Here is a 15,504-nt window from a genome sequence, read left to right on the forward strand (position 1 = left end):
GCGAAGAGGGACCTGGCAACCCTATACTAGCTGGAGATCTCCTGCTATTTCAACTGATCTCCAGGTAATAGAGATCTGCTCACCTGGAGAAAATGGCCTCTTTGGCAATTGGATTCTATGGCATTGAAGTCCCTCCCTTCCCCAAACCCCACCCTCCTCAGTCTCTGCCCCAAAACCTCCCACCGGTTACAAAGAGGGACCTGGCAACCCTAGGCCTTCTCTCCCTCCACATACTATTTTCCTCTCCTTTCTCTGCCTCCTCCTTCAACCCATTCTCTTTTCCAGTCCTGCCCAGCACAGCAAAGTAGAAGTGGAAAATTGTGGCCCATGCTAACCTCCCCCACTGCATGCCTGAGGCAGCCATTGCCACCATGTTTTCAAGGACATCTGAACTAGGGCTGTTGAAAAATAAATTCGGTAAAATTGGAGGTAGAGGTCCCAAAATTTCAGCGTAGCTTGAGGGGACCCTTCTTGCAAGAACCCCCAAGTTTTGTAAAGATTGGGTCAGGAGGTCCCGAGATATGGGGCCCGGAAGGGGTCCCCCCCAAATCGCCCACAGGAATAAAGGCATTAAAAACACATTCGAGCCTTTCTGCGGCTCTGGGGGGGCATGTTTGGAGGTAGACGTCCCAAAATCTCAGTGTACCATGAGAAGATCCTTCTTGCAAGAACCCCCAAGTTTTGTAAATATTGGGTCAGGGGGTCCCGAGATATGGGGCCCGGAAGGGGTCCCCCACAAAATCGCCCACAGGAATAAAGGCATTAAAAACACATTTGCGCATTTCTGCGGCTCTGGGGGGGCATGCTTGGAGGTAGAGGTCCCAAAATTTCAGTGTATCTTGAGGAGACCCTTCTTGCAAGAACCCCCAAGTTTTGTGAAGATTGGGTCAGGGGCCCCTGAGTTATGGGGCCCGGAAAGGGTCCCCCCATCTGCCCATTGTAATAAAGCCATTAAAAGGGATGTACTAAAACGAATGACAAGTCAGCCCATTGGAAGCATTGGGAGAGGCTGCCCAGCCCATCGAATGTGTTGGGGGATGGGGGTTGACTTGCATTGCCTCCACTGAAATACTTTACAGGGGATGTACTAAAACGAATGACAGGCTAGCCCATTCAAAACAACAGGAGGGGCTGCACAGCCCATTGGAAACCATAGGAACCAGCCAGAGAGAGACTCACTGACCCACAGTTAACTCCACACGAAGTTGGCAACCAGTGAAAACAGTAGAAAGCACAGTCCCACACAGAGGCAATCAAACCCACCCCCTTTGGCTTCCCCCCTCACACACAAACACACACACACACACAGAATCTCCCCCACATACACACACACAGGAAAAAAATTATAGAGAATTATAGAGAAAAGCCCCCAAATGGGTCTTACTGTGGATGTCTTCTTCTCTTCTATCAGGAGCAGGGACTGGGAGGACTCAGGAGTAATCCTATCCAATACGATTCTAGCAGATTTACACACACATACTCTCTGGCACGGGAGGTTTTGCCTTGGATTTGCCGCTCTCTAGATGCACATTAAGGATTTGCCTGCTCCCATTCATTCCAATGGGTGGATTGGGGGAGACCCCATAACTCAGGATTAATTGCCTTTTAGTCAGACCAGGGTAATGGTACGGCCCAACTGCCAAGGCAACCAGACCCCCAGGCCGGGGTAATGGTACAGCCCATTGCCAAGGCAACCACCAGACCAGACTCCCGGGCCGGGGTAATGGTACGGCCCAACTCGAATGTGTTTTTAAAGGCTGTAATGGGCAGATGGGTGGGGGACCCCTTCCGGGCCCCATAACTCAGGAACCCCTGCCCCAATCGTCACCAAACTTGGGGGTTCTTGCAAGAAGGGTCACCTCAAGCTACTTTGAAAGTTTGGGCCTCTACCTCCAAAAATGCACCACCGGAGCCGCGGAAAGGTGCAAATGTGTTTTTAATGCCTTTATTCCTGTGGGAGATTTTGGGGGGACACCTTCCAGGCCCCATAACTCGGGACCCCCTGCCCCAATCATCACCAAACTTGGGGGTTCTTGCAAGAAGGGTCCCCTCAAGCTACACTGAAAGTTTGGGACCTCTACCTCCAAACATGCCCCCCCAGAGCCACGGAAAGGCACAAATGTGTTTTTAATGCCTTTATGGTTATGCTGCTGATTTGGAGCCCCTGAATTTGCCGAATTTATTCAGTGATTGCCCCGAACTCGCCGAATTTGCCTCGTTGTTTTTCCACCTTTTTTTAATTTGGTTCCATCCGAACTAGAAACCGTCGAATCGGGGAAAATTCAGCTGTTTTTCGGTTCGGGACGAACTGAATCGACGGCCCTAACCTGAATACTTTCTTCCCATGATGTCTGCACATGCGTATATATCGCAGTTACTGTGTGGTTATTTTAACCCCCTTTGTTGGTTTTCAAACATTTTGTAAGGCTGGAGTATGGTAGTTGTGGGTGCCTCCCTTGTGGATTTTTTGATCTGCACTGGGGGCGGTGGAATACCCATTGCTATCAGATATATGATTCTAAAGCTACAAACTCTAGGCACTGAAATCAGTGGAGCCTATGCGTGCATAGAATTGGGCTGCACATTATTCAGGGTGCCGAACCTGATAAAGGAGATTTTATGGCTAACTGATGATATGTTTGGGTCTGCGCAACTTCACTTCCTTATTTAAAAGGCCAGTGCCACATTTTTCCCCTTCTTGCCCTTGTGTTTGTTAAATTTGTATAACATGATGCTTTAAATATTATGCTTATTGCCATTTTTGCTGCTAATTTTATGAAATGTTTTAATGTCTCTATTGCTATTCTGATTTATTGTTGGTAGGCAAATATTATTGATTGTCTGATTGTTTATTTATTGTTTTAATTATTTAGAACTGAAAGTCACATCAGCAGCAGTCTTGATTGGGATGTGGGAATGTGGGGAATAAATATTTTAATAAATATATGCACAGCAGTAATGGTTCTGACACTTCAAGGAGAGAGATGTAATGCATACCACCAACCTGGGCAGAACCTGAATATGCTTGGGAGTAGCTATAGGGTACACCAGAAAAGTATGAAGTGGGCTTCAAAATGCAGCAGTATCTGATACTTGGAATGCCTCTGGTGTGAAATGGCATGATGTCTACCTTGGAGATGGCATACACATGGCAAATTTATTAATAACATTAATTGAATACTTAATTACATTTTCCCCCAAAGAGCTAATGCAAATGTTTCTGTTTCTTTGAAGGCCTTAGATATTGATCCTCTACCAGTAAAATTACACTATGATAAGTCACATGACCAAATTTGGGTACTTAGCTGGGTGGATATGGAAATGTCCCACCCAAAACTGCAGGTAAGACTTATAAGCAATTAAGAACTAATTACATTTGGATATATAACTTCTTCTTTTCATATAGTTACAGCAACTTCCCCTACATATCAATATGCTTGTCTTGCTTTGTTTGCTTGGACACAGTTTCAATCATAGTGTGGATGCAGAGCCATTTGTAAGGATAACGTCTAAGTCTACTGTGAAGAGGTTTTCTTCCTTCTGAAACCTGAAACATGAGCTCCTTTTACTACTCTTACTCATGGTCACTGTACTTAACTTTCTAATTCTGTCCTTCTCTTTATCCTTTTTTCTCACCTTGTCTCTCATTCTCTTCATCTTCCCTCTAAACAATATTTATAGTATAGTCAGGTTGATCCAGTAAAGATAAGATTGTTTCCTAACTGGATTGCATCCCAAAATCATCTCAAATACTAGGGATGCCAACTCTGACTTGGAAAATTCCTGGAGATTTGGGGGGGGCTGAGGAAGATGGAGTTTGGGGGTAAAATGGAGCTCATAAGGGATTTGATGCAGGTATGGACACCACCACAGAGACTCAGGCCCGGCTGTCCCTGGAACAGCCCAAGGCAATTCCTCCCTTGCAAACCCCAGGAGCCGCTCCCATCGTCTAGTGCCATGGCGGGGCAGCCAGGCCATCTCATTTTTTCAGATTTTTCTGCAGACCCAGAGGGTCCTCTGAGTCTGCAAAAAAAAAAAAACTGCTTGGGGGAAGTGTCCCCCCATCTGAAGATTTAAGTATCCACAGGCAGGGGTCACACTTGGGAATTAGACAGACAGACATAAAGGTACCATGGCATCTGCCTTTCTTTGCATGTACATTAAGAAAAGCAGCAGGACAAGGTTACTCAGTCCCATTCTTTTGGGCCCAAGCAGACTCAGAGATACCCACCCCACAAAATCTCTCCCTTGCCTTCTCATTGCTGTCACAGGCTGACTTGCTCAATCCCACCTGTTTGTCCTCCAATAATCCATGCATGCTTCTCATGCTCAGTTTCCCTACACATCAGTGAGATTATAATGCAGGCAACTCCTCTCCTGTCGCATGATTAATGACACTTGACTTCCAGGCATGTGTTTGCATTTTGGTGGGACCAATGTTAACTGAGTCCTGGCTCTGGAAAAGTTGAAAACCTTTGTATTAGGCTGAAGGTTTCTCCTGTAGACAAATGCTTGCTTTCAGCAACTTCCACAGTACTTCATAGAATGCATAATATTGCAAGGGAGGAGCTGTGGCTCAGTGGGAGAGCATCTGCTTGGCATGCAGAAGGTCCCAGGTTCAATCCCTGGCATCTCCAGTTAAAGGGAATAGGCAAGTAGGTGATGTGGAAGACCCCTGCCTGAGACCCTGCAGAGCTGCTGCCGGTCTGAGTAGTCAATACTGACTTTGATGGACCAAGGGTCTGATTCAGCATGAGGCAGCTTCATGTGTTCATGGGTACAAACCACTTGGGTCCGTGTAGCTCTACAGAGTTTCACCTGGTTTCCCAAATAAGGAAACCCACCTGCAAATAATAATAAGTAAGTAATATTTATTTGGAAGTAACCAAAGGTCTTTACAAAATAAATTAAATGATGAAACAAGAAAATTATACAATAAAGATAAAATGCCAAATGCTATATAAATTATGATAAAATACAGTATAATTGCACCTGCAAATAATAGCTATAGATGATTACAGTAAAAATAACCCTCAAATAACTTCTTAGTATTTTTACTAAATAAAATGATGGGAATAGAAGTAGAGTCACAAAAAATTAAAGAATCACAAAGAAGAATTTCTTAAGCAATCCCAGGCAGCTTCCCTAATACCTCTAAAACAGCTTCACATACAAGGTACAAGAAAACAGACCAGGTTCTCTTTAGCCTTTCCAATTTCATTTTTTCTGTCCAGCTGTGCTGGGTTGCTGTAATTAAAGGAAAGAAGGCACTGGGTTTGTGTTATTGTTAACAAAATATGCTGTCAACACAGCTGGAAACTTGTTAGGCATCTATAGTCACTCAGTTGGTCATTCTGTTATCTCATACACTGCAGATACACATGGATTGTACAAGATTAACAGCAACCTTCAATTTTGATTTGTTCCCTCTGTTTTGTTTTATTTACTCCACATAACCATGAAAAACAATGAATAATTTTATATGGATCTTTAAGAAAAAGTGTTTGGCATGGGTGAAATAGAGAGAGAAACTGGGGTCCTACAAAGACTTGTGGGGACATGTTATCTTTCCTTCCCCCATGGTTTCCTCATTCCCTTCCCTCAATGCCCTCATAGCCTTGACCATTTTTCTGCTTTCTTCTCCCCTTCCCATCTATCAAACAAGTTACCTTTATTTGCTCCCCTGTCTTCAGCTTTACCTCCTTTTGTCTCCCGGCAGCCTGTCCCTGGGAAAACTCTCACCAAGTTGTATGGGGTCAGCTGACCAGGGCACAGTTGTACAGTGGGGAACCTGCAGGTACTTGCAGAGGAATACCTTACTTTCCTTTGTATCCCACCCCTCACACTGTGTCCTCTTTCCCTCATTCTGGCAGCCACCATATTCTCTCCTTTCCCTTCTCTCCTTCCCACCTACCAATCATTCTACCTTTTATCTGCCCCACATCTTCAGCTATATTTATTATTTAATTACTTCATTTGTATCCTGCCTCTCTCCACAATGGGGACCCCAAACCGCTTACAGCATTCTCCTGTACTCCATTATATACGCATAACACCCCTGTCAGGTAAGTTAGGCTGAAAGTGTGTGACTGGCCCAAAGTCACCCAGTGAGCTTCCCCAGCAGAGTGGTGATAAGAACCTGGGTCTCCCCATATCCTAGTATGAAACTCTGTCCACTACACCACAATGCCTTTCATGAGCTAGCTGCTGTTGAATAGTAACAAGTCCTGGATGAGTCATGCAAATTGCATGGTAGCAAGTTCCCAGTGGCTGCTGGTGGTAGCAAGTAGCCAAAACAGCCCTGGAAATTGTTACCCAAATAAATATACACTTTCAAGGCCATAACATGCAAAGGCATTCCCCTGCTTGCATGGAACAAACACATGTATTTCTGGCATCTATATACTTGGGATCATTAGCCTATGTATACCAAAGTAGAAATTCAGATCAACACTTAGAGTAAAAAGACTCTTAAACAAATGGATTATTTGAAAAACAGAAAAAGAGACTAAATTAATCTGTGCAATAAGGTACAGCAGTAATAAAAATTACAGAATGGAAATCCAAATAATACACCAAAAACCACTCCCTACAACAACTGCCTACCTACAGGGGAAATAAACTTATAAAAAGAAACAAGACATAAGAGCCTGTCAGACGAGAAGAGGGGAAAATGTGTGTGTGAGAGAGGGTGGGGGGTTGTCCGCCATGTTGAAGAAGCTGCATTGGAAGGTGGAGCAGAGATTCAAGATCACAGGGAGATGAGGAGCCAACTATGAGGCCGGGGTACAGAATGATTGCAAAACTGTCTACAAAAATTGGGGCTGGGTGTAACTTTTTATACCCTTTTTGCCTGGGATGAGGAGAGGAAGGGGTGTTGGCATTGGAATGAAGGATAATAAAAATGCAATCTTTTGACTATGAGCCAGCCTGAAAAGAAATCATTTGTCTATATTGTGGAGAAGAATTTTCTCCTTTTGCATTGAAAGTGTCGAAAATGTTCCTGTGAGGAGATCTGGAAGTTACATATGTACATATCTATGGCTGGGTACTTATGATTGGGGAAGGGTTGGAATCTTCCTGTCTGGTCATTTAGATAGGAAAGAAATTGCTTGGATCCCTCCATTGCTTATTGTTTTGGAAATCTGGGACATTGGTTAGAATCACATTATCTGGGAGGATGCTCTGAGGTCCTTGGGGAAAATGGCCCTCAATTGAATTCCCTCCTAGTATGGGTTTACACATGAATGATAGAAATGCTGCCTTGCCTTCCTTTCTTCTTTATTGCCTTTTGATATTAGTTTAATTTAGGCTCCTTCTATTATTTCCAGGCCCACACTTTTTGTAAACAATTACAAAAAGGGGATTTAGACTATATTGGAAAGAGGGGGTCCCCTGGGGTGAGGGTCTGGAGAGCATCAGTTGGGCCTCTCCCCTCTCCCTACCTGTTCCTGATAAAAACCAAGGCTGGAAGCCTGGCAATACTATTGTGATTGCTTAGCTACAGTTACTGAGGGCATCCATTTCTTAAAGCTACAGATGCTGCTGTATTATTTAATTATAATTAATTATTTAATTATAATTGTGGGCAATGAAGTTACAACTGACTCATGGTGAGCCCAGAACTATGGGGTTTTCAATGTAAGATATGAGTAGATGTGGTTTGCCATTGCCTTCTGCATACCAACCCTAATATTACGGGGGGGGGGGTTAATCCCACAATATTTTGGGTTTTTTTTTAGATCTCAGATTTTTCTGCAAAGCTGGGGCATTTTCAGGTTTATAGAAAGGCCTGTCTTGTCTGTTCATGGCCACAGTGTTCAGATTTAAGTATCCACAGATAGGGCCACATTGAGAGCTATACATCCAATGTACAACTGATCCTGAAAAATCCCTCTGTTCACTGTTTTTAGGATACAAAGCTAAATGGTTTGCATGGATTATTTCATATGCATATGTGTCAATTACGTTTCTTGGCAAACTGTTGAACTAGAAAGCAGACTTGCTATTAAGCTGGTTAGAAGGTCAATAGAAAGTCTGAGAACAGTTCAGTCTGGCATGGCACCTGAATCTGAGAAACCTTTCATTTGGGTGCAAATTCAGAAGATCTGTCATATCAGGTAGAATAGTATTGGTCCCTTATGTCACCTGATCCCTACAACCCTGGCTGCCACAACATCCTCTGACCATCTGGAGAGATGGTGCTGAAACTCATAACTTTTTCTGCTGAGCAGTACCATGGTGGCAGTGTCTAAGGCACTTCACAATTTATTTCCACATATGTATATGAAGAAATCTCATTCATAAAAAGCACTGTATCTGTTTTGCTAATAATAGCATGGGGGGAGGACAAAAAAAGACTAAATTCTTCCTGATTATGTTAAAATATTCTCAAGAAATGACAAATTTATTGAGTGGTTTAATTAAGAGACCTCTAAATGGCCTGACTAAAATATTTGAAGCACAGACTTACTTAGGTATAATTCTGAAGCCAGTTTGTGAAAATGCTGTCTTAATAAACACTCCTAATGTACTGACCTTGGCCATCTTAATACACAGCAGACACTTAAATAAACAATGTCAGTATTTTAACACTGCATTTAACAACTAAAGTTTTGCCTCCACATTATGCTGGAGTTACATGAAAGACAACAGGAGGTTTCATGTTCGTCCAGAATAGCATATAAATATAAAAGATCCACTCTACTATTTTCCCTGTATATTTTTCCATCACTGGCACGGAAGATACCCTTTGGAAGAGATAATTAACTGCTGTGACTTTGCTGTCGGTCATTCAACCCAGTGAATTAGCACAGTGCATTTAAGTGAGATTAATAAATATGAACATGAAAACAATGTTTATTGTAGGCAGTGCGGAAAAATTATTGGAGGGTTACAGTCAGGACACTTTCAACAGCCACATGATTGCTTTGTCTTTTGATATGAACAGCTTGAAAGCAGATGGAGAATTATTCTCTTGCCTTGCAAATGTCACATGCACAAAAATGCCATTTCATTAACATCCTTTTATTCCAGGCACCAGTCCAACCATCGTTTTGATTCATTGAATCCTGCAAGATACGTGGCAAAAAAAAAAATCATGTTGGTATAATATGTATAGAAGTAGCCTCGTGTTTATATTTGTTGCTCTGTCCATGCCCAGCATTTTGCTTTGTTATAGGTAATACCAGAGGCAAGTACAGGAGAGAATCTGCACATCATTCGTACCCATTTGGATGGAATGGATGATTACTTTATTCCAACTACAAATCTCATCATTAATCACATCAGGTAAGACACCTCCTAACCTCAGTAGTTTGTACTTTCATTTTGATACTATTATTAATCCTGAATATTACTTACTTTACTTTTTAGGCAGTTACTGGAAGCTCCACTAATCGATTGTGAGTTCACCAAGCTAAGGAATATAAACCATAGATATGCAAGATCTAAAAGTCAAAGGGACAGGTGGCACACAAGAAAGCAATGGAACAGTATGGCCAGCATGATAAGCAATGAACATTCTGGCTGTGTAGCTGCTCTCAATTTTTCCTTCACATTCCAAAGAGATAACAGTTTCAAAGAGTACATTATCTATCCAGAAATGCTCTAATTAGGATTCTACCACTGTTATGCCACATTTTATGGAAACCCAGATACACAGCTCAGTATTTTTTCCTTAGAGTTGTTTTTTATATGTCAACTTTCTCTACCACTTAAGGGAGGCTCAAACCGGCTTACAATCACCTTCCCTTCCCCTCCCCACAACAGACACCTTGTGAGGTAGGTGGGGCTGAGAGAGCTCTAACAGAGCTGTAACTTGCCCAAGGTCACCCAGGGGGCTTTGTGAGTAGGAGTGGGGAAACAAATCCAGTTCACCAGATTAGCCTCTGCCACTCATGTGGAGGAGTGGGGAATCAAACCCAGTTCTCCAGATCAAACTCCACCATTCCAAATCACCACTCTTAACCACTACACCACGCTGGCTCTTAGTATGGTATCAGTCATTAGACTGAGATGGAAAGCTATTTCTGGCTTGGACAGTGACAAACTTCATATATGCCTCTTCCTTCACTTTATAGGAAGAAAGCCAATACAAGTTCATCCCCTTAACACTTCCAACCTACGCATTCTGGTGCGTGCAATATGCAGACAATCTCCTGGTGAGCCCCAGAAAATCCCAACTTTACCTGCAGTCGAGAGAGCACATAATCCCCAACATAACTGTGTTTGCTAGCAGCAGTCACAACAACTCCTGGCCAAGAACTTCATGTGTGACGCCTTGACCTAGCAATTTGCCATCAGCACTTCCACTGCTGGGCTCATCATTTTTGATTACCCCAACGTTTCTCAGATATTTGTGCCAAGCGGAAACCCTAGGTTCATCCAGAATCTCACTGGCAGCTCTTCTGTCCCTCCTAGGATGCATTGTGTATGTCCTGACCAGGCACAAACAATATGAACAATTGCTATGATGGTTGGAAGCATCTAGTCCACAGTAATACCAAGTTTTCTGTGTTCGTCTGGTTCTGGTGACTCTCTAGCACACATGCTCCCAGAATGATGATTTTATGAGGATCTGAGATCAAGTTATATTATTCCTCTTCTAACAATCTTAATCAGAATCACACCTTTCTAAGGCCATTGAAATCAATGGGCTTAGAAGGATGTAACTGGGCTCAGGATTGTACTGTATGTCATTGATTCAGTAAGAAAGGTAACTGTCCATTAGACTGTGGATTTTATTTTTCAGAGGACACATGCACTGAGCCTTTCCTTGACAGCAGCAGACACGCCATGCTCATGTTGTCCCAGTTTACCCAATTAAAGTTCAGAGAAATACCGTAAAAGGAAGGTGCTTGTTTAAAGAGTTCTTCAAATGTCTTAATTCAAAAGAGCCGCAGGAACCATCTTATTGCTTTCCATTATAATTCCTTCTACCAATATTTTAAAATCAACTTCTTAGTGGGTGTGCAGCTAAATAAAAGCTAAATAAAATAACAACTAAAAAGCTAAAATCCCCGAAGTGTTCCTGTGTAATCACACATAAGATTGGCTTGCTCTTCGGAAGTAAGTTACCATGGATAGTCACGTCAGTGATGCTGTTGACAAAGGGCCGGGGGGAATCACATTGGGGTCAGCTATGTTGTACAGCAGAAAAAGCAGGTCTGAAATATGATTTTGATACTGGTGCATAGTAGGAAGTGTAGCTGTTAGGGAAATCCAGCAACCTAGACATGCTGTGTTTGGGAAAGAGTATAATAACTGCTTCAAAGCATGATCTCATGAACAAGGCATGCTAGTCTTTCAGGCAGCTAAACTATATAGACCTGGGATTTAAATGCTGTTTTCCTGTTCATTTATTTTGAGCAGATTTCTCTTTTGTTTTTTGGGCGAATGTAGTGCTTCATACTTCTCTTTCCCCTTCTTTAATATTCATTTTACTTTAAAATATGAAATACATGCATATCTATAATCAACACAAAGAAAACATCTTTCTATAGTCAATCAAGGGTATCAGTTGCTTAATGCATCTTTTATAGGGCCTTTACAATGTATCCTTAATTTCTTGTGGCTGTTTGACTCAGAGAAGAATAACTGCCATTGATAAGACTATTGAATTATTTTTGCAGACGTGATGTGAAGAACTAGCTTGCTGTTGTACATATTATTGAGAACTGTGATAAATATTGGGCTAACATAAGAAACATAAACTGCTATTTATCTAGTTTCAGATCTAGTTATGGGAGGGAAATTAACTTTGTCAGCCTGGTAGAGGACCACCATCTTTGTAATATTCACTTTCAAAAGGCAAGCTGTGAAATGTAGGACTTTTCTAACAGTGCCATTTTATGCATGGCAATTCCGGTCTATAGCCATTGATTCAGAAATGTTTGACTTGAGTAACTCTTCACAGAATTGCACTGCAGCATGCTCTACATGGGGCTCCTCTTGAAGAATGTTTGGAAATGACAACTGGTGTAGAATGCTGCAGCGAGAATCCTGACTGGAGTGGGTCAAAGGGACCACATAACTCTATTCTAGTTCCATTTACACTTGTTCCCTACTTTCTTCTGGGTGCCGGTACAGACATTCAAGGCCCTTAGGAACAGCAGACATTAAGGACCACCTAATTCCATATGACTGACCATTACAGTAGTCATCTTTTGAGGCCCTGCTTTGAGTGCCACCATTAGCTGAGGCTAGATGGGTGGCAACCTGAGGGCCTTTTCAGACACGGTACCAAAATTATGGAATTCCCTCCCTAGGGAATCTTGCCTGTCCCCCTCTATCATTGTCTTCTGCCAGCAGGTGAAGACTTTTCTGTTTTGCTTGATGCTCCCTCATTCACTAACCCTCCTTCTTGTTTATGTCTTTTGTTTAATTGTTGTTTTTAATTGTTTTTTTTTTGTGTGTGTGTCTGTGTTTATTTTTTAAACTGGTTGTAATTTTTTAATTCTTCACCACTTTGGAAACCCTACGTTGGGTGGGAAAGTGGCATTAAAATATTATAAATACAATATAACAAAGCATTATGCCATTATAGTTTATCCTGCTATATTCCAAGATGCTCATAGTAGCATAGATAGTTCTTCTCTCCTCGGAACTCTGTGATATAGATTGGGCTAAGAGAGTGGCTAAACCAAGGTCACCAAGTCAATTTCATGGTTGCATGAGAAGTTGAACCTTATTGGGGATTCCCAACCCTAGTTCAGCACTCTAACCATTAAACCCCATTGTCTCTCAAACAAAACCAAGAAAGAGCTAACCATGTTACCTTCTTTTACAGGACCTTTACACTGTGGACTAGTGCTTTGCACCAACAAAACTAAAGCTAGTTATACTGGTGATTCAGCATTGCTTGTGCTGCTGTGTTGGTGCCAAAATCAAGCTATGCACCAGCAGCCATCTTCATTTTAAAGGACAAGATGCCATGGTAGCTTGAGCCTTCAGTTTTAGTATGCATTCTTTCTCAGCCATCTCAGTGTTTCCAACAGGCTGTGCTATTCTGGTATACCATAATAGTAAAGATTCAAGGTATGAGCTCAGAATCCTCAGTAAAACTCACAGCTCAGCCATGTATTTGCAGGTGGCAATAACAGTTCTGACCAATACCATATTTGTTGAATATTCTGAACAGTTAGTTATAGTATTCTCCGAGCCACCTTGAGGTACCGATCAGGTCTTCACACACTTTCCCCCCCTATTTTATTTTGTTTCAGATTTGGTTTCATCTTTAACAAGTCAAAACCTGAAGTTCACAAAATAGATCTGGAAACTGTGGCTCGCATCAAGACTATCAGCTTCAAAAACTACAGCTGCTTGCCCCAAGCCATGGCCTATACCCACTTGGGTGGCTACTTCTTCGTCCAGTGTAAAATGAATACATCAATACCAATAACTCCACAGCTTATAATTGACAGTGTTACAGATTCTGTTATTGGCCCCAACAGTGACATTTCAGGTACTCCCTACATCTCCCCTGATGGACGCTATTTGGTCAGCACTGATGAACACAGCGGGAGGATCAGAGTCCAGGCAATAACAGTCCAAGGGGAAATCAAGTTGATTTATGACTTACAAACCACCATACACATATCTGATCTGACATTTCAGTCCTCTTTTACGGAAGGCAATCAGTATTATATATATGCTACTTCACATTTGCAAACAGATGTACTTTTTGTAGAGCTGTCAACAGGAAAAATGGACATATTGAAGAATTTAAAGGACCCTATCAAATCCAAAGACTGGCCCTGGAGCAGCTGCAACAGAATTATCCAAGACAGTGGATTATTTGGGCAATATCTTATTACACCAGCCAAGGATTCACTATTTATTATTAATGGGCGACAAAACACATTACGCTGTGAGGTTTCAGGTATCAAGAGGGGTAATACAGTGGTTTGGGTTGGAGATGTATGAAAAGGCCAGAAAACAGAACTTTCAGTGGGAAAAGTACTAATTGGACCTTTACACTGCACAAAAAAATATGCAGTAGCATTGTATATTTTTACACCGAGGGGAAAACTCTATAAGCTTCATGGTGCAACACAGGCCTACTTGCAAGATTCATAATATAAGGTATGTTCTGCTACTAGGAATCGGTTATGCTGAATGAGAATGTGTGTGAAAGTCACAGACTTTACAGCTTGAGTTATGGAAGGCATATTGGGAAAGGGAATAATTTCTCCAGACGGGATTACGTACAGCTCATTCCTTGGTGATTCTGTAGGACAAAATCCACTTTTGAGTTGGAACGCTGATGAATCCTTAAAGTCTATCTTGCTTATCAGCATTCATTCTGTTGGCCCACCAAACCATTTCCTGAAGTGTGTGTCGCAAGGCACAAAATGAGGCCTGAAGCTTAGACTATTGGACGCAAGCAGGCAAACTGGAGGATTTTGGAATTCATATACTTTGCAGAAGATGCAATATCAGTCAAAAGTCTTTCACAGCTTTTTTTTTAAAAAAAATATTAATGTAATTGTTAGAAATACCAAATTTTATCCAGTTAGAAAATTTAAAGATTCAAACTGATAAAATTTCCACTCACCTAAGAATGAATAATAATATATAATTTCTACATACATTATTTTAATATTTACAGGGGCACCAATGTTCCTCTCAGAGCCCTTCCTTAACTACTGGCCTCCGTTGAGGACGTCATCCTTAACACTGAAGGGAACATCTAAGAGGTGAAACTGACATTAGTGAGGATGGGAAATCGGCCTGAGAGACAAGTCTTTGGAATGCAAAGTTCTATTTAAAAAAAAAAATCTGAGGGAAACAAATATTGCTTCTTTTGTGGGAAAGCTTAGTAACTAAAAAGCTGAGATGCCTTTTTGAAACCAAACCTGACAGAATTTTAGACTGTCGGTTCCTCCCCCACCCCTTCCCACCCCTGCTTTCACATTAAAAGTTCTGGTAAGAACATTTTGTATGAGCTATTTCTGAAAATAAAAGAGTTGGAGTAGATTTGAAAGCTAGAAAACATGTGTGAAAATATGCAAAAATCTTCTCTGTAATCAGGAAATAAAGCTTTTCTATTTATTTTTTAAGCAGCAGACGCCATGCAAAGTGTGCAAAATGAGCTGCTATTTTAGCAGACAGGAAAATAAGCAGCGATGTCCCCATTGTAGAGAGAAAGGCTTCCAGAAATCATTTATTCCCCTTCATTAAAAATTTACCGTTACTCGAAGTAATTGGGTTCTTCATAAAAACAATGGCTATGTCTTGAAACGCACCCTTTTCAGTAGCGTATTTCTGTGCAGAAAACTTTTAGCCTTTGTATAAATCAAGTTCTTAATTTACATCCGTCACCCAAGAGCCTGGGAAAGAAAGAGGGAGGCTGCTGCTGCTGTTCATACTTGCCTCATTCATAATGTTCTCATTTATAGTCAATTATCATTCAGTTATGAAAAAATAGAGTAATCTAAAACCAATTAAAAGAGACCCAAGAATGCAGCAGCACACACAGAACTGTAAGCTGATTTACCATAA

At 41.6% G+C, this 15,504-nt stretch overlaps 1 protein-coding gene across 2 annotated transcripts in view; it reads left to right on the top strand.

The window, feature by feature from the left end:
- Window positions 1-14,353, top strand: part of FSTL4 (follistatin like 4) — a 524,276-nt gene extending 509,923 nt beyond the window's left edge. For both annotated transcript variants that reach the window (XM_056864231.1, XM_056864239.1), the window contains 3 exons: window positions 3,235-3,342; window positions 9,182-9,291; window positions 13,224-14,353. In XM_056864231.1, coding sequence (XP_056720209.1) covers window positions 3,235-3,342; window positions 9,182-9,291; window positions 13,224-13,926 — 921 coding nt within the window. In that variant the 3' untranslated portion in view covers window positions 13,927-14,353. The remainder of the gene's footprint in view (window positions 1-3,234; window positions 3,343-9,181; window positions 9,292-13,223) is intronic.
- The last annotated feature ends 1,151 nt before the right edge of the window (window positions 14,354-15,504 follow it).

The sequence above is a fragment of the Euleptes europaea genome, chromosome 1 (genome assembly GCF_029931775.1).
Source record: "Euleptes europaea isolate rEulEur1 chromosome 1, rEulEur1.hap1, whole genome shotgun sequence".
Classification (NCBI taxonomy): Eukaryota; Metazoa; Chordata; class Lepidosauria; order Squamata; family Sphaerodactylidae; genus Euleptes; species Euleptes europaea.